Source organism: Nansenia antarctica (assembly GCF_963989245.1).
Source record: "Nansenia antarctica genome assembly, chromosome: 12".
Classification (NCBI taxonomy): Eukaryota; Metazoa; Chordata; class Actinopteri; order Argentiniformes; family Microstomatidae; genus Nansenia; species Nansenia antarctica.
Genome location: NC_137682.1, coordinates 16,052,671 through 16,079,092, shown reverse-complemented (window position 1 = coordinate 16,079,092; position 26,422 = coordinate 16,052,671). Strand labels below are relative to the sequence as shown.

At 44.5% G+C, this 26,422-nt stretch overlaps 1 protein-coding gene across 1 annotated transcript; it reads left to right on the top strand.

Moving 5' to 3' along the window:
- Positions 1-2,390: 2,390 nt before the first annotated feature.
- On the top strand, positions 2,391-25,430 carry LOC308168928 (B-cell scaffold protein with ankyrin repeats-like; the record flags this gene model as incomplete). Its single annotated transcript, XM_080543568.1, has 15 exons — positions 2,391-2,403; positions 3,139-3,534; positions 4,345-4,472; positions 4,620-4,758; positions 5,456-5,598; positions 6,352-6,466; positions 8,455-8,651; positions 12,963-13,026; positions 13,407-13,637; positions 23,822-23,884; positions 24,038-24,219; positions 24,318-24,381; positions 24,706-24,735; positions 25,117-25,196; positions 25,398-25,430. The coding sequence occupies 15 exons, from the start codon at positions 2,391-2,393 to the stop codon at positions 25,428-25,430; spliced, it is 1,878 nt and encodes a 625-aa protein (XP_080399694.1).
- Between the last annotated feature and the right edge of the window lie 992 nt (positions 25,431-26,422).

The following is a 26,422-nucleotide window of genomic DNA, read 5'->3' as shown; positions in this document are numbered from 1 at the left end:
TCTGTGTCAAGTTCTCTCGCAGCGCTGTGCGCAACCTAGCATTAGTTTGGAAGATACGCCTTCTATTTATATTTGCTTTCCGATTGGCGGCAGACAGTGCCCCCGCCTGTATATTTCCCTTTGCCAGCGGACTGTTTCTGTGTCAATCTCATGTTTGACTGTATAACATGCATAAATCAGCCTCTTGTGGAGGCTATTGCAGCAAAACAGTCCCCACGCGTGCTGTCGCAACGCTGTAATACTACTGTAAAAGTTGACCGTTGTTATTAAAGGTTTGGAAAGCACTCTGTCTATACACGAATATACTGTAGCTAGTAGGCCTGTCAGTGAATATATGGATTCGTTTTTTAACGAGTTATGATGAACAGTTGATTGATTACAACTTTGCTGCTGGGGGTCCTCTCTAAGGGTCCCCCCAGCCAAAGCATACGTAGGTCAAAGCACAGGTTAAACACCTCTTCCTGAAGCACATCATGTCACAGGCAAGCAGCACAGTGGGACTCAAGATGTGAGATTTGAGAAAGGCGGACAAAACAAACTGTCAGACAAAAGTTAATTGATACTAGGAGGGAGGGACAACTGGATGACATCTCACAAGGGTATCTGAAATGTGCTTCAGCAAAAAAATAAAAAAAATAAAAAAGGCAAATGTTATTACTGTTATTAATATGTTGCTACAACATGCTGGCAATGATAAGATGCCATACAGCATACAACAGTGTGTCTTAGAAAGGCAACCTATTACTATGCTGTGATGACAACTAGTGATTTCTAGCCAATGGGCACTGTATAATTACCAAGAAATAAAATACATAAAAATATGTAACTGGACCACTAGAACAGTCTTCATGTAACTGGACTAGAACAGTCTTCATGTAACTGGACTAGAACAGTCTTCATGTAACTGGACTAAAACAGTCTTCATGTAATTGGACTAGAACAGTCTTCATGTAACTGGACTAGAACAGTCTTCATGTAACTGGACCACTAGAACAGTCTTCATGTAACTGGACTAGAACAGTCTTCATGTAACTGGACTAGAACAGTCTTCATGTAACTGGACTAAAACAGTCTTCATGTAATTGGACTAGAACAGTCTTCATGTAACTGGACTAGAACAGTCTTCATGTAACTGGACTAGAACAGTCTTTATGTAACTGGACCACTAGAACAGTCTTCATGTAACTGGACTAGAACAGTCTTCATGTAACTGGACTAGAACAGTCTTCATGTAACTGGACTAGAACGGCCTTCATGTAACTGGACCACTAGAACAGTCTTCATGTAACTGGACCACTAGAACAGTCTTCATGTAACTGGACTAGAACAGTCTTTATGTAACTGGACTAGAACAGTCTTCATGTACCTGGACTAGAACAGTCTTCATGTACCTGAACTAGAACAGTCTTCATGTAACTGGACTAGAACAGTCTTCATGTAACTGGACCACTAGAACAGTCTTCATGTAACTGGACTAGAACAGTCTTCATGTACCTGGACCACTAGAACAGTCTTCATGTAACTGGACCAGAACAGTCTTCATGTAACTGGACTAGAACAGTCTTCATGTAACTGGACTAGAACAGTCTTTATGTACCTGGACCACTAGAACAGTCTTCATGAACCAAGAGTCATGAACCCTAGTCCAGTTCTGTGTTTTACATTTGCTTAGCTGCACACATGCAAATGTTTCTGAGCAGAGTCAAATCAATGATTTACATTGAATTATATATGAATTAGAATTAACATTACCGTGTTAGTTATGGTATAACTTTGAGGAGATCATTTGTATATACTTAGTGGAGCTACTTATACAAGATTATGAAAGCTTCGTGTCTCTCTATGCATTCCTATTGAATTGAATATATTGATGCGGCTGTGTTTTCATCATTTGTGACAATAGCAAATTGTAAGGAGTAATGCTCCTCATCATAGAAAGAGCCTACAGTAAACTGTGTCCTATTTTATTGCGATATATTTACTGATACCGTCAATAATGGAATTTGTATACTAATAATACATTTACATTTTCTTTTACTTCTGTGGGTGTTGTGGTCATAGTCTTTGTGAACAGATTCACAGGGGCAAAAAAGAGTTAGTAAAATAAAATTCACGTAAGGAAAATGAACAAATTATCCATGTCACAAGCCGGAATTGTGTGAGCCTTCTCAGGAGAAGCCAGTAAAGTAGAAGCTTTTTGAGGACAGATGCTTTGCTGGCTTCATCGCATCTGGAAACAGAGAATCATCTGCCTGTTCGATCTTGATAAGGAAGCTCCCAGCCCTTGAATAGTTATCAGACTGCTGCCTTACAATAGAGCCTGTGTGTAGAGAGCTGTTTTTCATGTCACAGCAGAGAGAGAGAGGGACTCACACAGACCGACGTGAAAAATGAGCTGCACAGGTAAGGAGACATTTTTTAAAAATGTATTACTTGACCTTTTACCTTTGTAATGTTGAAACATAGATTAAGCTTTCTTAAAAATCACTTCACTATTATCTTTGGCTTGCTCTTAGTTTGCAATAGTACAGTGTATGTATGATAAGATAAGAAGGTTTACGAGTCTAAAATACTTTGATTGAATCATTGTTTTCCTTCTCTTACTATATAGATTTGATCATACTTCATTAGAGAAGATCATGTACATATTATATTAATACTGATCTGCAATTCCTGTTATCCCTCAAATGTTGAGGGTACCGTATGACTAGTATAATGTATATTATGAATAACTAGTATAATGTATATTATGAATAACTGGTATAATGTATTTTATGAATAACTAGTAGTACTTTAACTAACTTTGTACTAGACCAATGTTCATACCATCCCCTGGTTCAAACATGTGCTGGAGCAAGCACAATATCTGTACTGTATTGATGTATTGTATATAGCTTCCATGTTGTTGTTTTTGTTGTTGTTGTTGTTGTTGTGGTTGTTGTTGTTGTTGTTGTTGTTGATGATGCACTGTGTGTTGGCTGCATTGCCACCTTTGTCCAGAATAATACCATGGTAATGAATAGAATATATGAAATTGAATTTAATTGGTGACTAGATGGATATTCAAATTGTACAACCCATTTGTTCATGTTGCTTTGATGTGCTCAATAAAAACCCACTGTATCTGCCATGTTTTAGCTGAGGACCTGCTGATCATCTACGAGGCAGAGGCAGAGCAGTGGGCCACGTATCTGCGCTCCATCTTCATCGGCCCCCTCCAGGAGGGCGAGATCTGCTGCTATGACATCGCCACAGTGTCCAGCCGGAGGGAGGACTTCCTGAGGCTAGGCCGGTACAAGTGCAAGCTCCTGATTCTGTCCCGGGGCATGCTAGAGGGCCTGTGCCAGCTCCGCCGCTTTTTCCTGGCTCGTGTGCTGTGCCCGGCGGCCCATGTGGTGGTGCTCCTGTGTGGCGTGGAGAGCTTGGCTCCCCTCCTGAAGGTCGTGCCCCTCAAGGGGGATGAGTGTTTGCAGATCTCCAGTGAGCAGGACGCCCATGAGTACTTGTCCACCGTGATCGACATTGTGCAGAGCGGTAGGACGCCATTAACCCTATGAGACATATTATGGGAGGTTAGGGTGGTGTTTTTAATGTTTTAATCAGGCAGGACTTAAAGAGAGACTAATTGAAGGGATATCATCGATTCTGTGATGTCTGCTTTCAGACATCAACAGAAAAGAGATTTCAAATCTACCTAGACTGTCATTTTTGGCTTTGGGACCTGCCACAACAAAAAATGTTGGAACCTTTTGGAACAGATGTGAGAAAATATGAGAGGCATAATGAAACTATGCTCTACTGCATGCGCTTTGGCAGCTAGAGAGCAGTGTGTTGTCTAGTGTTTAGTTTGGCCTCTGTATCAACAACATTGTGTATGCTAGATATTTTGAATGGGATTGTTTCCTGACAGTCAGATGTTGTCTCCTCTGCCCTCCCGTTTTCCATCCAGAAATAGTTTTACTCTGAAATTCTCCAATGTTTTTGCTGTAACAGAACCTTTACTGTTCCTCCTCATTGCTCGATTAATCTATAGTAACATTCATGGCTAGGACGTTTCTCTGCAGGTTTGTGCAGGTGACATATCTCATGCAAATAACCTCTCTTTCCGCTAACGTCACCCATGGTCCGTTATCTCTACCCATGCAAATCTAGATGTACCCTTCTTCATCTCATACTGCTGTGACACGCACAGGCTGGTCAGTCAGAGACAACCTGACAGGGCTGGTCAGTCTTTGTACTGGCTCTGTAATTGTTGATAAAACAAAAAGGTGGCTTTAAGTGTTGAATGTGGATTTGACTGTCCGTCCGTCCGTCCCCCCCTGGGCTTGACTGTCCCTTCTACAGGTGTACAGGCTCCAGTGGTGACTGTCAGTGCTATACCTGGGAGATCAACAGGGGAGAGAAAACAATCCACTGGAGCTCAAAGTGTCAAATCCGACATCCTGGTTGTCCCCTCCAGAGTTCCTTGTGGGGTGAGGCACTTGCTCAAAACTACACTACAGAAACCCTCAGCAATGTATAAAATATTATTTTTTTTATTTTTTTTACAAAATCACAATGTATGCGGACACAATGTCACAGGACATGTTGACTTACTGTGTTGTCTTGCCCTCCTGTAGAATCCTGGAGAGGTGTTCGTTCTTCTAAAAGACATTGTAACTAGCAGAGAGGCAGAGGTCGAGTTCACCGGGGGTAACCACAGAGTGAGAGTGAAGCCTGTCCAATGGAACGAGCAGACACTCTGTGTGAATGCAGCAGGTGAGCAGGACTCAACTACACTGTCGTTGTAAAAGTGAAGGTGCACACTCCTACATAATATTTTAAATAAACATACTTATTTTGTTATCTTACTCCTAAGAGTGCAGACCTTCACTTTTTCTTCATTGACAATTTCAGGTGAACTGTACACACTACACACCACAACATCATCTTAACTTAATGCACTGAAGCCTGCTAGAGGCACATCTGGGAGGACTACGGCAAGGAAACACAGATGTCCCCCATTTTACATACTGGGTCATGTCATAAACTGAATTGAGGGATTAGGGAAATGAGGTAGCTCTAACAATATGCTGTGAAGCTTCTGTCTTATTGGACTTAGTGTCCAATGGTTATGGAATATGTCTACAGAACCTTTACTGGACCTTTGAATGAATGAATGAATGAATGAATGAATGGACTTTATTGTCATTGCTACAGTACAGGTACCAAACAACGAAATTTAGGAGGGGTGGCTCCCCTGGTGTTAGGAAAGGGAAAGAAAAAAAACGTTTAAAAAAAATCACAAGAAGGGAAGGAGCTGGTTTAAATAAATAAAGGCTATGTACACTATCCACTGTACTATACTGTACAGATAGACGACTAGGGTCGAGAGGCCTCAAAACCTACAGTACACAAACTCTGCAGTAAAGAATATCGTTCTAAAAAGTTGGAATATGTTTACTCTCTGTGTCAGACTTCCCAGCAGGAAGTGTGTGCGTAACGCTGTATTGCAGCGGGCTGGCCATCGGGACAGCTCATCTGCAGTACTACAGCAAGGTGGAGGAGATTGGTCACCTCCTTACCAAGGTAGCAGACCCTGTGGACTTCATGTGCCAGGTATGTCTGCAGGCTGCAACCCAGGTCACATCACAGTTACAATGATCATTCAGATGATTGATGATCGATATCGACATGAAGAACATAACCTATTTTCTATTTTCCTGTTGGTTATCACATTGTTACTGTTCTGTATAGTCAGGACAGCAGGTTAGTAGAACAAAGGTTCTATTCAATAGATAGGCTATGGAACATGTGTATATGTAGTTTAACAGGAGCAAATACTGTTACAATAATGCAACTCCTCCATTTACAGAGTCTATGTTTCATGGAATATGAACCATGCAGTGTAAACATATATTCATTGAAAAGCATTTGAGAGAGTAATTAATGGAATGAATTCTGAGATGACTTTTTTATGCCTTTCTTTTGCTTTGAAACCCAGCTGACTATAACTGAAATTAGGAAGTAAATTGATTATACTCATGAACACTTAAGTTGATTAGTCTTCTTCTGCTGAAGAGGCAAAGCATAACATTAGTCCTCTTCCAGTTGCCAAAAGAGAAGAATTTAATGAAGGGGTAAAACCTTGGTATGGCTTCAAAATGAGAGGCTATCTAATTAGAGGGTAATTAGGTTACGCTGATGTCTTACAGTAATAGGTCTGACGGTCTGTCTCCGTCTTGAAACAATGACCATTTCCAGTTTCCATTTTCGTGTTTTACACATTTCACAGAGCCATGACTATCGAAAATAATGACACCATGCAACAACAGCCCTGCTCAACAGCCCCCTGTCCTCCTCTTGTCTCAGGCCTTTCAGGTGTCCTCACTGGAGAAGCTGGACCAGAGGCTCTCCTCCATGTTGTTGGAAGGTATGCCCTCCACAGGCTTCCAGGGACTGCAGTGTGATGACACACCTGAGGGGGGTGAGAATTTTTCAACCTTTTTCCTAGATTCATCATCCCTTTAATGCTCCACGGATGTTCATTAATCCAACAGTACTGTATTTGTCCAACTCTTTCTAAAACTAAATAAATGACATGACTAGCTTTGATATGTGAATATAACACATTTTCTAGATGAGTTTACAGTGAGAAATATCGTCTGACGAGGGCTGGTTTGGTTAAGCCTAATCCTAGACTAATAAGCATCCTCAATGGAGATGTTCCATTCCAGTGTGATTGAGTCTATTTATATTACATTACATTTTTGACATTTAGCAGATCTTTATCATTCATCAACAATCATTTATGAATGTTTACCATTTTTTGTTGTGACTTGGATCAACAAATTATTTACAAAGTAGGGTGACCTCATAGTTTATTAATGTATATGAGTGTACTAAACGCTCGAATGTTTTTGGTCCCCTAATTACTTGTCATTAATTTATTTACTACAGTATATAGTAATTGTAAAGATTGATAGGCACACATGACTTCACCCTCCCACTAGGCACATATGATTTCACCCTCTCAATAGGCACACAGGACTTTTCACATTTTCATTGTGGCCAAAGAGGGCAGCATAGAGCAAAACGATACGCTTTACCTTACTGTATGTCAATGAATCTGTGTAATAGCTGCACTCATGCACTCCCAATTAAAACTTGAAAGCTGATGACTAGACTAACGTGAGCGCTGTTAATTCTTCTCTGAGTGTTGTGCTTTCAGTCTGCATGTTTCTTAATGTACAGACAGGTTTCTTTTGCACATACATGTAATTAGTTCCTCGACCAAAGGGAGTAACAAGCATCATTTAATGTATATTTAATGTATTCATTTTTTGCTCATTTTATTTCCACACCAGCATGAATAATGTATTTCCAGAGGGAGATAACACATACTTAGTTCTTGCCTTTGGTATTTACTGTATATTATAATCCGAATTTTCATCATATCTAATGATTGAGGGTAAAAGCTGACCTCGACATGATATGGGTCCTCGTCTACAGTGGGCAGTGGCCAGCCAGATCTGACCATAGAGGTGCAATTCACCTAACATGCTTTTGTATGTGGCTATTATTCACCCTCCCAAATTTCGTTGTTTGGTACCTGTACTATATCAATGACAATAAAGACCATTCATTCATTCATTAAATGTAGATGTGGGCACTCTCCTACCGTAAGAGGCATTGTCAGGCACCCCCATAATTATAGTTATACATGTGAGCTGCAGTTACTATTGTCACAGCAACTGATAATTATAATATTGACTAGCGCCCACTGTGCGAGATTTATATTCCCCATTGAACTCATTACATTCTGTAAATTAGGTCAAAAATTCCAATAAGAAAGTACTTTTATTTAACTGGTAATGGAAAGAGCAAATAGTAAGTCATGAAGAGTAAATAATGAATGAGTTTTTATTAACTGGTTGAATGATTCATACCATGTGTATCTGGGGCTCCATTGAGTTTGCATTGGTATTGACGGAAGGCTCTGTTTGTTTTGCCAATTAGTTTCCTTTGCACATATACCCATATCCGCCCAACGACCCGTCTTCCACCAGGCCTCCTCTCATTATGTGGTAGATTGATGGCTTAATCAGTCACTAGCATTGATTCTTTACTCTGCCTAAAAGGGTGTGGGGACACACTATATTATCAGGCAGGACTGATCAATAGATGACTCCGAGCTGTCTTGTGTCAATCATTTATGAATGTTTACCATTTTTTGTTGTGACTTGGATCAACAAATGATTTACAAAGTAGGGTGACCTCATAGTTTATTAATGTATATGAGTGTACTAAACGCTCGAATGTTTTTGGTCCCCTAATTACTTGTCATTATTTTATTTACTACAGTATATAGTAATTGTAATGAATCCTAAGTAATTGTAACTACATAGTTATTACTTAGGACTGGATGTAAAAGTATCCACTGAGTGTAAACCAACCAATCATTGTCACTGATAGAGCCACACCCAGAGGACGTGCCGTCTCTGCTCCACTTTGCTGCACAGAATGGATTCAAGGATGTGTCCAGTGTGCTCCTACAGTGTCCCGGGGCTAAGAGAGCACTGCAAACCGCTAACCGCCATGGCAAGACTCCTATCGAAATTGCAGAAAGTCAAGGCCATGCAGAGCTACATGTTCTGTTGCAGGAAACACTGGTAAGTGCATGCTTAACCTACAACGTAGTCAGTTTCCATGGTAGCCATGAGTTGTACTGTCTACACACTTACAGGCTTTATCACTTACTGTCACAGACTACTGTATCGTATGTAGTCTGTCGTGTCCGATGATGAGTTCCATTTTTCATCTTCTACTATGTGTGTGTGTGTGTGTGTGTGTGTGTGTGTGTGTGTGTGTGTGTGTACAGCAGTTGTCCATCACTATTAACTGGAATAGCTATACAGAAAACCTGCCCACACAGACCAACATCAGTCATGCTCTTCACCTTCCACTAACAGTCCCATCGAGGCAAACAACAGATAGAGCTGTGTGCAGGAATGCCCTCCCCCAAAGCCAGTCATGTGGTCCAGTAGCACTAGGCCTTCCTACACATATGGAGATTCTCCATAAATAATAAACATGGAGTGAAGTGGGCAGGTGTAAGTCCAGAGCTGGCTGGCAGGGTTCCGCTCATTCTCCAGGGCAGCCCCCCCCCCCCCTCCTTACAAACCATACCACAACCACCTCTTTCCAATACGAATGTTAATGATCAGGGTTACGGCGGAACATGTTAATTTCTGCCCAGCTCCCCCCCTCTTCTCTTCTAATCTATCATTCCTGTGTTTGTTGAGTCCCTAGTGACCCCGCCCCCCCTTGGAGGTTAAAACAGACTGTGTTTGTTCATGCATGCACAATGGCGTGTTGGGAGCGAGAGAGCAGGTCATCTACATACATTAGTGCCATTACGTGACTGCTAATACCGAGATTTCTTGTGTAATGCATTTATTTTTCTTTCCGATGTTGATATGTTTGGAGCCTTGCCCCTGTTCAACCCCCATTTCAGAGTGATATGAAAGGAAGGAGTGGTGCAGGGAATTGAGCATTTACTCACTAATGACAAACAATCCACATTTAATAGGTAGGCGATGTGTGTGTGTGTTACAGTGTGTATCTGTATATCCATTAGATAAACCCAGAGGAGCCTGACATGCTGCTCTCTATGATGCAAATTCCATTAGACTGTGAAGACAGCAAATCCTTTTAAAGAATAGGATGTCTGTAACCCAATGGTGCACTCAAGATGACAGACGTACTGTGCTATTCTGCAGTACCACACCTTGGTCTTTTAGGGACTACAGTATTTTACCTATTCAACAGCATTCATTGCCCATGAAAAATGCTTCTGAAACGATTCCAGTTGATTACACTGTGCACAATATGATCTCTGGTTGGGTACTTTGTATGAATAGAAATGGAATTCATTCGCATCCAATGTCTCGGCACCAGTGAATCACTGACATTGACCAGTACATGAATGTGTCCAATGAGAATTCTGCTTTACGTTATCAAAAAATATTGTCTGGGTGCTTAGGTGGCGTAGCGGGTTAAGCGTTGACCATGTAACCGCAGGGTCCCTGGTTCGATTGCGGCCGGGGACATGTCCTGCATGTCATCCCTCCTCTCTCTCTCACCCATCCTTCCTCTCTAAATCTTTACTGTATCTGTCAATAAAATGAAAAATATGAGTGGGACTGCCCCACTCAGAAGAAATAACTTTAAAAAAACAAACATTGTCTGTGTTGATGCCAACTGAATACGACCCTAAACAGTTGTTTTCCCTCAGAGAGCATACTGTAGCTTCTTCCCCATGTCCCCCATGTACTGTAGCTTCTTCCCCATGTCTCCAAATCGATCAGACTAGAGGATTCCCTCATGGGAGATTTAGACACTTCCAAACAGCTGTTGCAAAACTATTTCTCTCCTAGCAACGCTGCTAATTGCAAGCGATTGCAGATGGAGGGAAGTCTGATCGGATTTCTCAGGTGAATTGAAATGCTCTTCTGTTTGCCTCTGATGACTTTGGTAAACTGACAGAAAAAGAGCGTTGGAGTCAAGCAGAGGTCACTCCCAGGGGCGTTCTGTCAGTGTGCAGTCGTAACAGTTTAAAACAGAATCAACATGCAACAGCATGGAAACCGAACGTTTAATTGATGTTTGCCACATAATTGATTAAAATTAACGTAAATCCTCCGTAAACAATGTTGTCTCATTGTACATCGGTGTGAGGGATTACAGCTACAAACGGATAAGCTGTATGTCTTTGAGGTGCCATTACAGCTGTAGGTCGCTTTGGCCTTGTTGCTATTGATGCTCAAGTAACAAACTAAAAAACCTAAAAGCCTACAACATACAAAATCCCCAACAGCAAAATAATTACTGATCATATCCAAAATCATAATAGCACCCCATCATACATAGCAGAATCTGTTTGGGTAAAACAGATGACTGTCGGCACTGTGGTGTGGGGTTGCTTAGTTAGTACAGTAGTCTCGTTAAGTCCAGCCCAAGATGACCCCCCCCCCCTCCCAATTAATCAGGCTTTGATGTACCAGTGCTTTGGGAGGTGGGTGCAGGAGCTACCTGTCAATACAGTGAAGATGAATGGTCCCTCTGCCCTGCTGCACAGAGCAGATCAGTCACTAGGCACCCCTCAGATCACCGCTGATCTGCCACCGGTGGCCAAAACATCACACATCTTCAGCGGTAATGAGGTGTGAACTCCTACCCAGTGGAGATCTGTATCAGTCCAGGGGAGCAGGAGTGGAATGACTGTCGCATAGTTATTAGAGGAGCCACCTAGATAACAGACGTAGCTCCAACAGTACATGAATTACTTTCTCATTGTAATTGTTTCAGTATAATCACTGTAGTTTATCACTTACTGTCACAGACTACTGTATCTACTACTGTATCTAGCACTGTAGTATAATCACTAATAGCCTTCACCAAGGCCTTTCCAAATGTAATGTTTTCTAAAAAACATTCTAGCCAATGGCATTCATTTAGCCTCAGGAGATAATAGCATGTGTGTGTGTTGGTCAGATAAGGCAGCTCAAATTTCTTTCAAGCCTTTTACTTCCATCTTCAATCCATTGCCAATCGATCCATGTGTGCAGTCTGTGCACTGCTGTTCAACTGCAGTTGACTTCTATCATTCTGCCAAACATAGGTCTCTCTCAAGCTTGTTTGCATGACTGCCAAAGCCTACAGTATATCTGCCAACTCTAATATCAAACCATCAGGATTTAGTAGTTGTATGATATAGGACACATTTCCATTGAATGTTTCCATAGAAAATATATTGACATCATCATATTCAGCTATAATTCACAGATTACTTTGGAGTTATAGATATTGTTTAATAATTCATTAACTGTGTGGCAATACCACTCAAATAAGAGGACCAATGATGTTGTAGATTTGGAATTGCAATCTAATGTGATTGAAAAACAGAATTCAAATGTGATGCTCTGTGATGTTTCCAATAAATAATTGTTTTTTTTTCGAGCAAATTGTGTGGAAGATAACTATTCATGGGAAATAATGTTTGAATAATTCATCAATACTAGAGATTACTTGTCGGAACACCAGGTTGTGTTAATGTCCAACATCAAAGCATTATTTCTCTAAACTCTCCATAGCTCGGATGTTTAATTAGCCTGTCACGTCTACCTGTTGAGGTTCCTGTTAAACGCTAATTAAATATATTCATGACAACACATAACATGCAATACCAAGAAGAGTGTAAAATGTAGTGGCTGTGTTGCTAAGAAACAGCATACTGAACATTAATGATATTCAAGGAGAACATACTTCTTACAAGTGTGCAGTAGTCTCTTGTACGGGCTTCCATTTTTATCATACAAATGAACTGTACAATATGTATGCAATATGAATGAGATTTGGAAATGACCACCATTTTGAAGATGCAAACAAGTTCCCCTGACTGTTTTTATTCCCACCTAATTGATTTGTCAGGTAGACTCACTTCACTATTTAACCTTAAAACTAAATGTAACGATGTAATGCTCTGCTGGTTGCTGCACATACATTCAACCTTGAATCCCCCACTAAATGATATGTTTAAATAGACACGGTAGATTTTCTGTGATCTGTTGATTACCCAGATTACCCCTTTGTCCCTGAGTATGTTATTATCAGATACTCAAGCATCAGCCTGAATAGCCTGAGCGACAGTGCAGAGATGCACTGTACAATTTTCTTTAACTCCAGTCCTGTAACACCACATGCCTGGTGTGCACAGGCTTGTGATCATGATTTTCAGTCTTTGAACTATGATTCATTTAGATCACATGTGTTAGTTCTGGGCTGGAAAGAAAAGCCTGTACAACTTGTGGCAATTTGAGACTCTCTTGCTTGTTCAATGAGAATTACGTGTGTTTTAAATGATGTGTTTTCATGTTATACACACAGTGTTGTCAGTCTCTCTATGGTGTCTGTCGTTACAGAATATGTTCTCGGCAGACGAGGACAACAACGATGCCAGTGTGTACGAGATGATGTGCGCAGCAGGTGAGTGGAGGAATGGTCATGAACAGACAGAATGAGGAAACCCGCCTAATAGAACGTGTGGAACAGCTCGTTGCCACATAATGTGTATGATTATTATGATCTGTTTTTCATATTGTACATTCGACAGAGAGCATTGATGCCCAGTAGAGGGAGCAGTGTGATTCGTAGGGAGTCGTATCTGATTAGGTGTGAAATCAGAGGAGCGACAGCAGCATGCAGGAACTCACACACTCCACTCAGTGGAGGGGTAATGGGCTGCATCCTGCTGGGGCTTGCCTTGCACTTGACCTCTGCTCCCGCAGCTCCTGCAGCTTCTGAGTCCTTGTCAAGGAACACCAGCTACAGTAGAGTAATCAAGTCTTGTATTAAATCTCCATTAGGGAATCCCAGTGTCAGGGACTCCCAGAGAGAGGAGCAGGGAGAGGAGCAGGGAGAGGGTGGGGACGGCGAGGAGGAGGACCTCTATGCCCCACTGGGGGTGAATGATGAAGAGTATGACACCATCCTGACCTCCAGCAGCTCTGTGGTTATTGCTAACCGCCCTCCGGCACCCACACCACGGCCCGAGACAAGCCCTGTCAAAGAGGACCGGACCCCCTTCATAGCTCAAGGTACTGTACCACTATGCTGACAAAAGCAAGGTTTTCTAGCATGAGTACAGTACTTACAGTAGTAAGCCATACCATGTAGGCTACATGTTTGATACCTTTCCTCATCTCTGTGGATTTGTTGATTGGGGTTAAACAAATGAAGTAGTATGCTTGGTGTGGTTATTTAAAGGGGAAAGTATGTAACATTCAAGCTTCTAAAAGCTTCGGCTTTGGTTCCTCAACATTGATATCGCGGCCTTCAGAAACAAAAAAACACAATAATAATAAGTTACGTAAGTAAGTAAAATAAATAACCCTAAATTGATGAAGTAATAAAGTGGTGGTTTTACAGTGGTTTCAATAGTGCAAAAATGCTATGCAATATAATAAAATACAGTACGGTAGTAAATTAGTCCAATGGTATGAATGAATGAATGAATGGTCTTTATTGTCATTAATATAGTACAGGTACCATACAACGTATACAAGTAATACAGTTGTTATGAAGGCCCACAATTTAGAGCCAGTTAGTCTCCCCGAACCAGCCCTATTTTGCCCCTGTTATTTCCTTTATTATTTTCCATACCATTCATGTACGTTTCATGAATAGTGTATGTATTGTTATTGTAATTGTATAAGTTCTGTCTTAGATTTGTTTAGTATTGTGCAAGCGCCAGATTAGTGGGCGTGGTTTTGAGTGGCGTACGTGACCGGATGTATGATTGGCGTACGTGACCGGATGTATGTTCGGTTGATATATATAGCGACGGAAGTGGTCTGTGCGTCAGAGTGACGAGAGTGACGAGAGTAAGAAGAAGAAGCTTCGCGGGAACGTGCTCAAAACCAATGTGACAGCTCTGTGTGAACTTTCTAGCTAGCCAGCCAGGTTCAGGAAGTTTGCTCAATAAAGTCGCTCTTTATTCTGAATGTCCAGGGAACTGTGAGCCGTACAGAGTTAGTGAGTTAACCGCGCTAGCCCAGTTTAGCTGTGTCACCGTTAGCCAGCCTTGCTAGCCGCCGGCTGCTAACGTTGGCGCATAGCGAGACCCAAGCCGGACAGAGCCGTCGCCTCCACGAGGTGGATTGCGACCGACCGCTGACTCCACCGGAGCTGACCGTGGACCACCGGACCTGAGCCATTCACACCTCGTCGTTGACTACGAAGAAGCCCCTTTCCCTTCGAGTTGCAACGTCACTCCCCCCCCTTTGTCTGCTGCCTTCCTCGAAGCACATGCGAGCTCCAACCAGGCCTCAACGCGCTCCTTTCAGTCCGGGACTCTAAGCCTTTTCAGGCCAGGTACTGTGTGTGAGTGAGTGATTGAGTGTGTGTGTGGCCGGCGGGGAGGGAGTATATATGGGGATGTATATATCATTTGTATAAATAAATGTGTTTGTTCATATTTGATACAGTTGCTGTGTGTTCAGTTGTCTGTTAGCTAATGCGAATGCTAATGCTAATGCTAATGCTAGTAATGCTAGTCTAAAGGGTTGCTGGCGCCCCCTGCCTCTATCCTCCTACACTGCCGATTTAGCTCAGAGTTAGTTAGATAACCAGCCCTTCCTAAATTCTACAGTCCTTTAGCTACTCCCTGGTTACAACAGTAGTGTGCAATAGTTATAATACTGTAATATGTTCAATTTTGTAGTGATAAGTAGCAATCAGGGAATGAGATCCCATATTCATTTACGAACATTGTTTTGGTCCCAAAAAGCACTTTTTAAAATGGAGTGTCCTACCTGACTTGAATACAAACATGTTGTTATTAGCGAGTGGCATTCTAGGTTGAGTGGACTCGATTTTTGCCCTTTCTGTTTCTGGTGTTTCTGCCCCTTTGAATTGTGCGCACATACAGATGCACAACTGCTAATGTCCGACACTGCAAGTTCATTTTGTAGGGTTATATTATTATTAGGGAGGATGTTGTTGTTTTCAACTTTCAAACTGAATTTTGCCCTGCTTCTTTAAGCAAGTCTGGTAGATGCTAACCCTCTATTCGTTTAGAGGGGTTGTGTCTTCTAAGTGATCCATGGTAAGAACTCACTTTTAAGTTGATATGATTTTTCTGTGTCCCAGGCACGTGTACAGATAGGGCTCAAAAAGTGCCTAAGCACTGTAGTGGTGGTCTAGTCTAGTGTGCCCTTGAGTAAGGCACTTAGCTCTCAGTTATACATGTCCCTTTCATTTGTAATTGTCAATTGTTTTGGATTAAAAGTGTCTGCTAAATGGCACATTCTAATTCTAAGCACCTGCCCCATCAAAGCCAGACAGGGGACACTGACTTGCACTCACTCCTCAGAGCAGTTTTCACCCATACCCACATCTTAACCCTGCTTTGCTCCTGGGGACAGGAGGCAGGTTGGAGAGTCCCAGTAAAAGCATTTGATGCACTGATGTCACAGACACACTGTCTGTATATCTAGTGTCTCCTCAACAACAGAAGCCAAACTACCGCGCCTCCATCTGCAACCAATCTGGGCCGTTTGTGGGCCGAGTCAGTCAGCATCAGCCATTACACATGTTTTCCATCGTTCATGTCCCCTGACTTGAACAACACAGCAGGAGAGAGAGAAAGAGAGAGAGAGCGAGAGAGAGAGAGAGCGAGAGAGAGAGAGAGAGTGAGAGAGAGAGAGAGAGAGAGAGACAGAGTGGGAGAGAGAGAGAGAGAGAGAGAGAGAGAGAGAGAGAGAGAGAGAGAGAGAGAAAGGGGAAACCGAGGTTTCCAGTGGAGTCACATTTTTACAGTGAAGTTATTCAACCACACAATGATCACATTTGGCCTCCCACTCTAGTGCATGTGATGAACTGAAGATACAGAAGGGGGCACTAGGGAAAGGTGGGAGTGGTTAGGCACATGCTAGTGCTAGAGTAGGCCTAATTACCTTATTGGTAAAAAAAAAAAACATTGATCGCTTTCAGACCCATAGGAGTGCCCAGGGAGTAGGGGCTATGGGTCCATTTGGAATTGAGCCATTGTCAACATGTGGAGGAATATGTATTTGTGGATACAAAAGGGAGTGGGACTTTGAATGTGTATGGGAGAGTTGGTGGGTGTATTATCAGGAAGGAAATGTTGCTTTTTAGATCTGGGGTGATGACATAATCAGCCATAGCCCAACAGGGACTCCATCACCTTTGACAACACTCCTCGTGAAGAGAAATGCGTCACTCAGTGAAGAAGAACAGCAGATCATTCTAAGTGCCTAATCAATAGCATAATTGAGCATCATCTTTCACTCTGATTCAATTCAGCTTAATTTTGTATGCATCTCTTACAAAATCTTGAATGACTATTCTTTATTTGACAGCATGTACATACTAGTACAGACATTATCACTAGAACTAGTAGCTTTTTATCATCTACGGAATATTGCAAAAGTTAGACATTTTCTCTGGCAAGCTGATGCAGAAGTGTTAATGCCTGCTTTTGTCATTACCCGTTTGGACTATTGTAACAGTCTCCTTTCTGGTCTTCAGAAGAAAGCTATTGGCCAGCTGCAATTAGTCCAAAATGCATCAGCGAGAGTTTTAACCAAAACAAGCAGAAGATATATACATATAACTCCTATTTTAGAGACTCTACACTGGCTTCCTGTTAAGTTCAGAATAGATTTCAAGATCCTTCTGCTTGTTTATAAAGCTCTCACTGTCACAGCACCAGAATATCTGAAAGACCTTTTGCTAGCATATCAGCCCAATAGAGCTCTCAGGTCTTCTGACGCTGGTTCTATATCGTGGAGCTCCGCCCCATAGGGGAGCTCTGCTCCTATTGGTTTACCCGCTACCTAAAGTAGCCAATGACTGAATTTTTCAATGTCTGCGCCCGCCCTGGGGTGCTATATAAAGGGGCGTCCTTCGCACCCTCATTCTCCCAAAAAGTTCAGCACGGGTTGAATCTGAAGACTGAGAAGGACGACTACTAGACTGGAGGACCCGCCAGCCTTTCCCTTCGAGATGGATCGTCCGCCGCCGCCGATAAAGAAGTTTTTCCGGGACTCCTGCCGCTGCCGCTCCCTAGCAGCGGAGGACGGACACGACTACTGCCACGTCTGCCTCGGCCCCGAACATGCCGAGGCGGCGTTGGTCGCCTCCCCCAGCTGCCTCCCCTGCTCTCTCCTTTCCGTCGAGGACAGGAGTAGGAGGATGGCCTGGTTCAAGGAGAGCGTTCCCCTGACGGGCGCTATCTCGGAGATGCTATCCGACTCGGATAACTCTGCCGATGATACGTCCGGACAGGCCCCAGAGCGGCGTTCTGGGCGGGCGACTCCCCGAGTAGGGATGGTCCCGCCCGCTCAGCCAGCCCTGATACCAAACCGCCCTCAGCCAGCTGTGTGGTCGGCGTCGGTGTCAGGGTCAGAGAGCTCTGATGAGGGCGAGCGGCAGGTAGAGGCTCACGAGCTCCCCGCCATCGCCCCCCCATCACTCCTCCACGACTTCCAGGGCCTCCTGGAAGCTGCGGCGGATGTGTTGGGGATCCCCCGTCCTGCCTCCCCTCCCCCAACGACGGAGTCCTTCTGGGAGAAGGAATTGTTTTACGGGGGGAGGGCGAAACGACAGGACCAACCTCCTAACGCTGTCCTCCCAGGCTTGGATAAGTTTGTGGAGGACACGTGGAGGGAACCACTCACAAGCAGGGCGCCGGTAAAGGCGTTCCTGCCCTTTACTAGAGTGGAGGGACTCGCGGAGGGGATGACCAATGGCTCCCCACCGCTCGAACCAGCGCTGGCGGCCTACTTGGTGCCGGGGTCCAGCGCTTGGTCGGTGCCCAAGAAACCCACGCTGCCTAACCAGCGTGACAAATTTAACGCCGCCCTGGTGGACAAGAGCTACGCTCTCGGTGCCCAGGCGGCAGCGGCGGCAAATAACATCGCCATGTTTACCGCTGCCATTGCGAAGCTCACCGCAGACCGACCCGACGGTCTGTCTGCGGCGGAGACGGAGCTCCTGAGCAAGCTCAGTGCAGCGACGATGCACCTGGCCCAGGGCGTCGCGACCTGTGGAGGTCGCCTGATGGCAAATGCGGTGGTACAGCAGCGGCAAATGTGGCTGTCTCTTACCACCATGACCGGGGCGGACCGGATGGCCCTGCTGAATGCTCCAATAGAGCGACAAGGGCTATTCGGTCCCGCCATGGATACCATGACGAAGCGCCTGGCCGCGATGGAGGAGGCTAAAAAGCACCTGGCCAGACACCTCCCTCTTCAGCGACCTTCCACCTCTTCTTCTTCTTCCGCAGGTAGACCGTCAGTGACGGCGACTGCGAAACGGAGGGCGCGGCGTAATGCAGGGTGGGCTCCGCCTCTGCCGACGGCGCCATACCCTACTCAGGCTTCCCAGCCTCCGCCGCCGACCACCGAGGGTGCCCGCTTCGGCCCCCCACGGCAGCGTAACCCCCCCACAGCATGGCGTGGGGGTAAACGCAAGAGGAATGCGTGACTGGCGGGGGTTCGGTAATGACCCCGCCACCGCTTTCACTGGCGGGAGGGTCGGTGATGACCCCCACCAGTTGTTCCTACCTCAAAAAATAAAGAGGCAAAAGAGGGTAAATCCCCACATTACTTTTTCAGTAAAGGTGGCTTTTTCCATGCAATCTACCAGAGCGGAGACCCACCTGCCTTGTCAGAGTGTGGTCGGATCGCTACCGATTAGAAACAAGACGGAGACTGGCCCAGCTTACCGGCGTGTGGCCAGTTTTCTGCATAACAGTAGAGACGGGCCCAGCTTACCGGCGTGTGACCAGTTCTCTGCCTAACAGGCTTACCCCTATCACGACACGAAGCGGGTTAAACACCCCTGTATGTCGCCGTATAGAGGGACTGTTATCTACCAGAGCGGTGACCCACCTGCCTTGTCAGGGCGTGGTCCAATCGCTACCGGTTAGAAACAAGGGCGGAGACTGGACCAGCTTACTAGCGTGTGACCAGCTCTCTGCCTAACGTTTTTACCCCTATCACGACACAATAGAGGTTAAACACCCCTGTCTGTAGCCGTATAGAGGGGTCGTTATGTACATCAAAAACCCCTCCATGCCTATCAGGACCTGGCCCAGCTCGTGAGCGTGCGGCCGGTTCTTTGATTATCAGGCATAATAAACCTGCGTCAATAAAGAGCATTGTTACATAACAAACACTCTTTACAGACGGCAGCCCATCCCTTCGAAATGACCCCGCCTTGGGCTGTGCCACCTCCTCGGTGTACAGCGGCGGCTGGGATCATACAGAAATTCTAGTTTTTCTGTCGACTGCACCACAACAGACGGTCCAGCCGCTGTTGTTGCGTTATGCAGAATGGCTAGAAGGGACAGGTATTCTGTGGGGCTGACTAGACAGGACATTGAGGAGGGGATATGCACTACAGTTCATTCAGCCTCCTCCGCCCTTCAGGGGCATGAGAGAGACTGTTTGTTGTCCTGCCCGATAAAGACAGGTGCGCTCCAGGAGGAGATTACGAATCTCCTACCAAAGGGCGCAGTGACATTGGTTCCGAGGGACCAGTGAGACATGAGGTGGTACTCCTCATATTTCCTTGTCCCAAAGAATTCGGGAGACATGAGACCCAGACTAGATTTAGGGTCCTCAACGAGAGAGTGGCGAAACGCCCCTTTCGTAGATACCTGAGGGTCGCGTATTTCGTGTGCCAATCACAGAGTGGCACAGGAAATTCCTACGTTTTTACTTTCCAAGGGAAGGTTGACGAGTACACGCGCCTGCCCTTCGGGTACACGCTTGCTCCTCGAATTTTCTCCGAATGCGTGCAGACAGCACTCGAACCACTGAGGCGAAACGAGATACGCATATTAGCATATCTCGACGACCTACTGGTCTTGGCCCAATGCCCAAATCGAGCCATTCGGGACGCAACCTCACTGGTGCAGCACCTCACTCAGCTGGGGTTAGCTGTAAACTGGACAGAGAGTGCTCCGTGGCCGGTTCAACAGTTTTCCTATCAAGGCATTCAGTTGGAAACTGCCGAGATGAAGGCCAGTTTATCGGCACCACGGAGAGCGACACTGACGTCAGCTCTCCGGGTGTGTCGAGTGACAAATACGATCACCGCTCTGTCAAGGAGGTCTTTACTAGGACTGATGTCTACAGCCCATGTAGTGGTCCCCTTAGGCCTGTTACACATGCGCGGACTGCAGAGGCGGTTCGCAGGACTGCGACTGATTCCAGTGAGACGCCGTCGCAGGTTGATTGTAATACAGAGATCGGTTAAAACCGACCTGAGCTACTGGAGAGACCCGCGCGCCATTGCGCGCGGAGTCGCCTGAGTTCGCTGAAAGCTCTCCACATTCCAGGTCTGCTCAACGAAGGAGCAGATCTGTTATCACGGGGAGGCCCGAGGGACGACGACTGGAGGTTAGCACCCTCCATTGTGTCGCTGATTTGGGCATGGTTCGGGCAAGCAGAAGTGGTTCTGTTTGCGTCACGGACGAATGCGCAGTGTCACCTTTGGTTCTCCCTGCGGCCTGCGCGAACAGGACAACCCGCCATTGGGAGTCGATACATTCGCACACCACCCATGGCCGAGGGTCCTGTTATACGCGTTCCCACCCCTGACATCTATCCTCCCACTGTTGGCACGAGTGAGGTCAGAGAGGCTAGAGTTAATTCTTGTAGCCCCGGACCGTCCCGGAGCCCCGTGGTTTCCGGAACTGATGGAGATGTTGGTAGAGGGCCCATGGCCCATACCTCATCGACAAGATGCACTCTCTCAAGCCGGAGGCTTGGTGAAGGGGCCGCCTATGAGGGGGGGCCCCTCATGGCCTGGTTACTGAGAGGGATTGTTAGAACGCAGGGGTCTGACAGACGCGGTCATTCAGACCATTCAGAGTGCGCGCGCGCAATCCACTGCAAAGGGATATGCGGCGCGCTGGCGAGTTTTACACAGTGGTGTGAGGGACAGGACGTTGACCCTGTCTGTTGTCGGGTCGAAACGTTCTTGTGCTTCTTACAGTCGCTGTTGACAAGAGATTGGCGGCAGGAACTATTAAGTTTTACGCTGCCATCTCAGCTTGTCATGAGGGTTGCGTTTTATTGTCTCTCAAGACGAGTCTACTCCTCGCCTTGACTACGGCTGAGCGAGCGAGTGTTTGTGCGCTCTCTCGTCACGGGCAGATTGTTTGATCATGTCTGATGACGAAACAAAAGCTGGATTACGCCCTAACCCGGTTTTTATCCCTACGGATAATGGTGTTTTTTAGGGTTCAGAGCTGTGCTCTGAGCGCCTTTTTGTCCTCCTCCTCACGACGGAGAGAGGGAGAGGCGTTTTACATTGTATTGTCCGGTGCGCGCGTTGGCACAATAATGTGAAGCGCACGACAGGACTGAGATCTTCTCCCCGGCTTCTGATCTGCTATGGCGGACAGAAAGCTGGGACACCACTCTCAAAGCAGAGGCTGTCCCTTTGATTTTGCGAGGCTATTAGCCTCGAATCGAAGGGGCAGTCCTTGCCGACACAGGGGCATGGCCACATCAGTGGTCATTCTCAGGGGAGTGGGAGTGGAGGAGATATGTGTGGCGGCGTCTTGGTCGTCGCCATCACTTTTATATGGTATTACTTGGAAGATATTTCTTCCTCATCCTTTTCTCATTCTGTCCTCAGTTTTGCTGATGACTGATGTAGTGGGGAAGGCACTTGGATTACCCTAGTCATGGGGATTCTATTCAAGTGCTGTCAGGATGAATACGGATGTGCCTGGGAAAGGGACCCTCCTCCAGGACATGTTCCGTTAGATCAGCAACCCTACGTGCTCACGTAAGGGTTAGGTCAGTGATATTCTTCCTCAATCCTTTCCCATTCTGTCCTCATTTTGCTGATGACTGATGTTGTGGGAAGGGCACTTGGATTACCCTGGTCATGGGGATTCTATTCAAGTGCTGTCAGGATGAATACGGATGTGCCTGGAGAGGGGACCCTCCTCCAGGACATGTTCGGTTAGATCAACAACCCAACGTAAGGGTTAGGTAAGTGATATTTCTTTGTCATCCTTTTCTCATTCTGTCCTCAGTTTGCTGAGGACTGATGTAGTGGGATGGCACTTGGATTACCCTGGTTGGGGATGCTATTCAAGTGCTGTCAGGATGATTACGGATGTGCCTGGGGAGGGGACCTCCTCCAGGACATGTTCCGTTAGATCTACGACCCTGCGTGCTCACGTAAGGGCTAGATCAGTGGAGCAGACTCGGTGTGGGTTGGGCCAACTTTTTAAGGTTGTCTTGAACCAACATCAGTGGTCAGCTCCGGGTGCCGCTGAGATTGTTTTCGGATTAGTCTCAGTGGGGGTACATTTGGCCTCGCTCGCTCCGCCTAAACCAATAGGAGCAGAGCTCCCCTATGGGGCGGAGCTCCACGATATAGAACGATAGTTATGGAGATAGACTCCAGTTCTATGAGTGGAGCGGAGCCCCATAGGGCTGCTGGCCCACTTCGACTCGTTCAAACCCGGCTGTTTTGTATATGTTTGGGAGAATGAGGGTGCGAAGGACGCCCCTTTATATAGCACCCCAGGGCGGGCGCAGACATTGAAAAATTCAGTCATTGGCTACTTTAGGTAGCGGGTAAACCAATAGGAGCAGAGCTCCCCTATGGGGCTCCGCTCCACTCATAGAACTGGAGTCTATCTCCATAACTATCGTTTTCTCTGTGTACCACATGTACAAAAGAGATTTGGTGAGGCTGCATTCTCATTTTATGCACCCAAATTGTGGAATGCACTACCAATTTACATTAGGGATGCAACCTCAGCAAATATGTTCAAGTCAAGACTAAAAACCCATCTTTTTAATATTGCCTTTAAATGACAAAATAATTAAATTATGACAATATAATGATTGGATCACTTTGAGGTGCAACGTTTGCAGGAAAAGCACTATACAAATAAAAGTTATTATTATTATGATTAACTTGTACTGAAATATGTTTCATATATTACATATAGGTGCTGAATCTCTCTGAATAGAATAATGTGTACACTTTTGTACTGTGTTATTTGTGTAAACATGTATGTTTGTGCAAACATGTAAACCTACTTTAATTTACTTCTGTGTTGTTTGTTGATATATGCCGCCATCTTGTGGAATGAAGTTATATAGGCGGACATTAACAACAGCAATAGAAGTCATTCAAATAATCTGCATGAAACAAGTTCACATGTGTTTGTATTATTCAAGTCTCTAACCACAGCATGTGTTTTGTATGTTTGCAGTGTTTCAGAAAAAGATGTCGCAGGGTGATACTGAGACACTGTATTCACTGCCTACGAAGCAGGGTGAGGCCAGATGTTGCTATTATGCTACTCCATACTCTGTGCAGTAGTTCAGAGTTCACAGAGTTCACAGAGCAGCAATGCAAAGTAATGTAATTTTTTGGTAATGTTGACATTGTGGTAAGTGATTCTTTTTTTTCCATGGCTGTGCTGTAGCCCGTGGCCGAGACAGCATCTCCTCCACATATGACACCTTTGTACCCAGCCAGCCACCAGGTCTGGAGCAGCTCATTGAGTTGCAGGAGAAGGTGAAGAGGGGCTCACTCAGCATGGATGAGGCCCTGGAGAGATTCAGCGACTGGCAGCGGGTCCAGAAGGGCATGGATGCTTTTCAGCAGGTAATACTCAGGACAATTAGAGCCCCGGCCTGGCCCTATGTTGCCCTGCTGTATCTATCTCTGTATTTCACTGTATCTAATAATCTGTAACTCTGTAGGAGAAACTGCGCCAGCTGAGAGCGAGTATCATCAACAATAGAGAAGATGATGACAGTGTCTACGGTAAATAGTGGAAGGCTTAAGTGGAAAAGTTTAGGGAAATTGTGCACTAGCCTACTTGTGTTTGTAGTCCCATTGGGCGCACACATCACAAAGCTCCCATCCGTTGTGATAGTCCCATAGCACAGGATGATGATTAGACGCCAAATCACAACTTCTGCAAAGGGACCGTTTAGAGCAGGCAAGCTACATTCCTTGATATACTGAACATCAGTGTACTGAACCCTCTGTGCCTTAACAACCCTCACATCTCTCTCTCTCTCTCTCTCTCTCTCTCTCTCTCTCTCTCTCTCTCTCTCTGTCTCCCTCTCCCACTCTCTTCTCCAGATAAAATCAACATCATTCATCACACCCCAAGTGAGTCCTTCAAAACATCTCCTCAGTATTCAGGGGGAGAGGGCTGTTGGGTGTTTTTATAAGCGTGTTATTTGCTGTCTCAGTCTCTGTGGTAGAGAAACTAGTCTCAGGAGAACGGTAAACTACAGTACATGAATAGTTTGCTCCTAGGAGTCGACAGTTTCAAAGGCAATGACTTTGATCTTCTTATAAGTTCCATATTGCTGGAGATATTTCATGTCGCTCTGGTTTTTTATTATTTCATACCGTCTGGGAAAACATATCAGTGTTTATAGTTTGACTTAAAACCTCACCACTTAAGTCTGAAAACTTTAACAGAAAACTGTATGTAACAATGGATGTGTACATTTTCATCTCTGTTCACCTTTTACTCTGGGTTAGATGTGAAGGTGAATGAATGTCGAAGAGGAAGTCAGCCTGTGGAAACTGACTTTTACAGCAAGCCACTTAAAGGACAACATGTAAGTTTGGAGTTATTGAGATACAGTAGTTAAGCTACATGAATGAATGAATGAATGAATGAATGAATGAATGAATGAATGAATGAATGAATGAATGAATGAATGAATGAATGGTCTTTATTAATACATGAGCTAGCTTATAATAATTGATATAAGACGAAAACGTATGTATGACCATATGTCTTGTTTTTTGTTTCACAGTCAAATTTATTCTGGAAAGCTGACAAACGGTAAAGGTAAGTACAAGCACAATCTTTTAGTGTACTAGCAGGACTCTGTCAACAATTGACATTCATTTACCTAGGTGCTTTTTATTACCTCACTAACTGTACCATTTTCCACATCCTTACAGATGCAATCATACAAAAATAAGAAATTCCCAAGCTGCTTTAAGACATTAATTGATTGATTTACCAATGTTTTGTTATGTTTTTGTTATAATTGCTGTTTAAAACTGTGAGTTTTATATCACATTATAGTGATAGTTTAGACTTGTACTGGTCATTAATTTATTTTCTGTGATCTAATCACTTCAACAATTCAGAAGTACTGAAGTCTGGTATATAACAGTACAAACTGCTTTTGCTGCCCTACAGCCTTAGTAATATAAATAGGTACAGTAAATGTAAAGATGGCTGTATAAATTCTATAGAAATGTACTTTCTGTATTACTGTGTACACGTTCAGTTACTTTTCATCAAACAATCTAAGAGTATGGCAATCAAGACATTGCAATATGGTATACCGATGTATTTGTTCTTTATTGTGTTTGCAGTAAGTGAACACTACATGCCTGTAGTTTAGTTGTTGCCCCAATTTAATCATTTTACAAATGGTTTCCAATGACATGCATTATATTCATTCATACATTCATTCAATCTCCAACCCTAATTCATACTGTATCTCATTAAAGGGTGTACCTTTATGTGTTTTTATGACATAAATAAATGCTATATGTTGTGGTGGTCTTGTGGTGGGCATTGTTTTAGTCAATGAAAAATGATGGCTATGTGAAACTCCTATATATAAGTACTCTAGGGGGAGCTGTGGTACTCGTTATGACAACCATTTTGGATTAACTGAACTGAACTGAACTGAACATGAAACCTTCATGAAAATCACCAGTATTGGAGTGTGTAAGGAGAGGGCAAGAACCAAGATTAGGGACATTGGTGACACCCATTTTCAAATCAGGTGACGTTGACCAGGCATTTAACTACATGTAT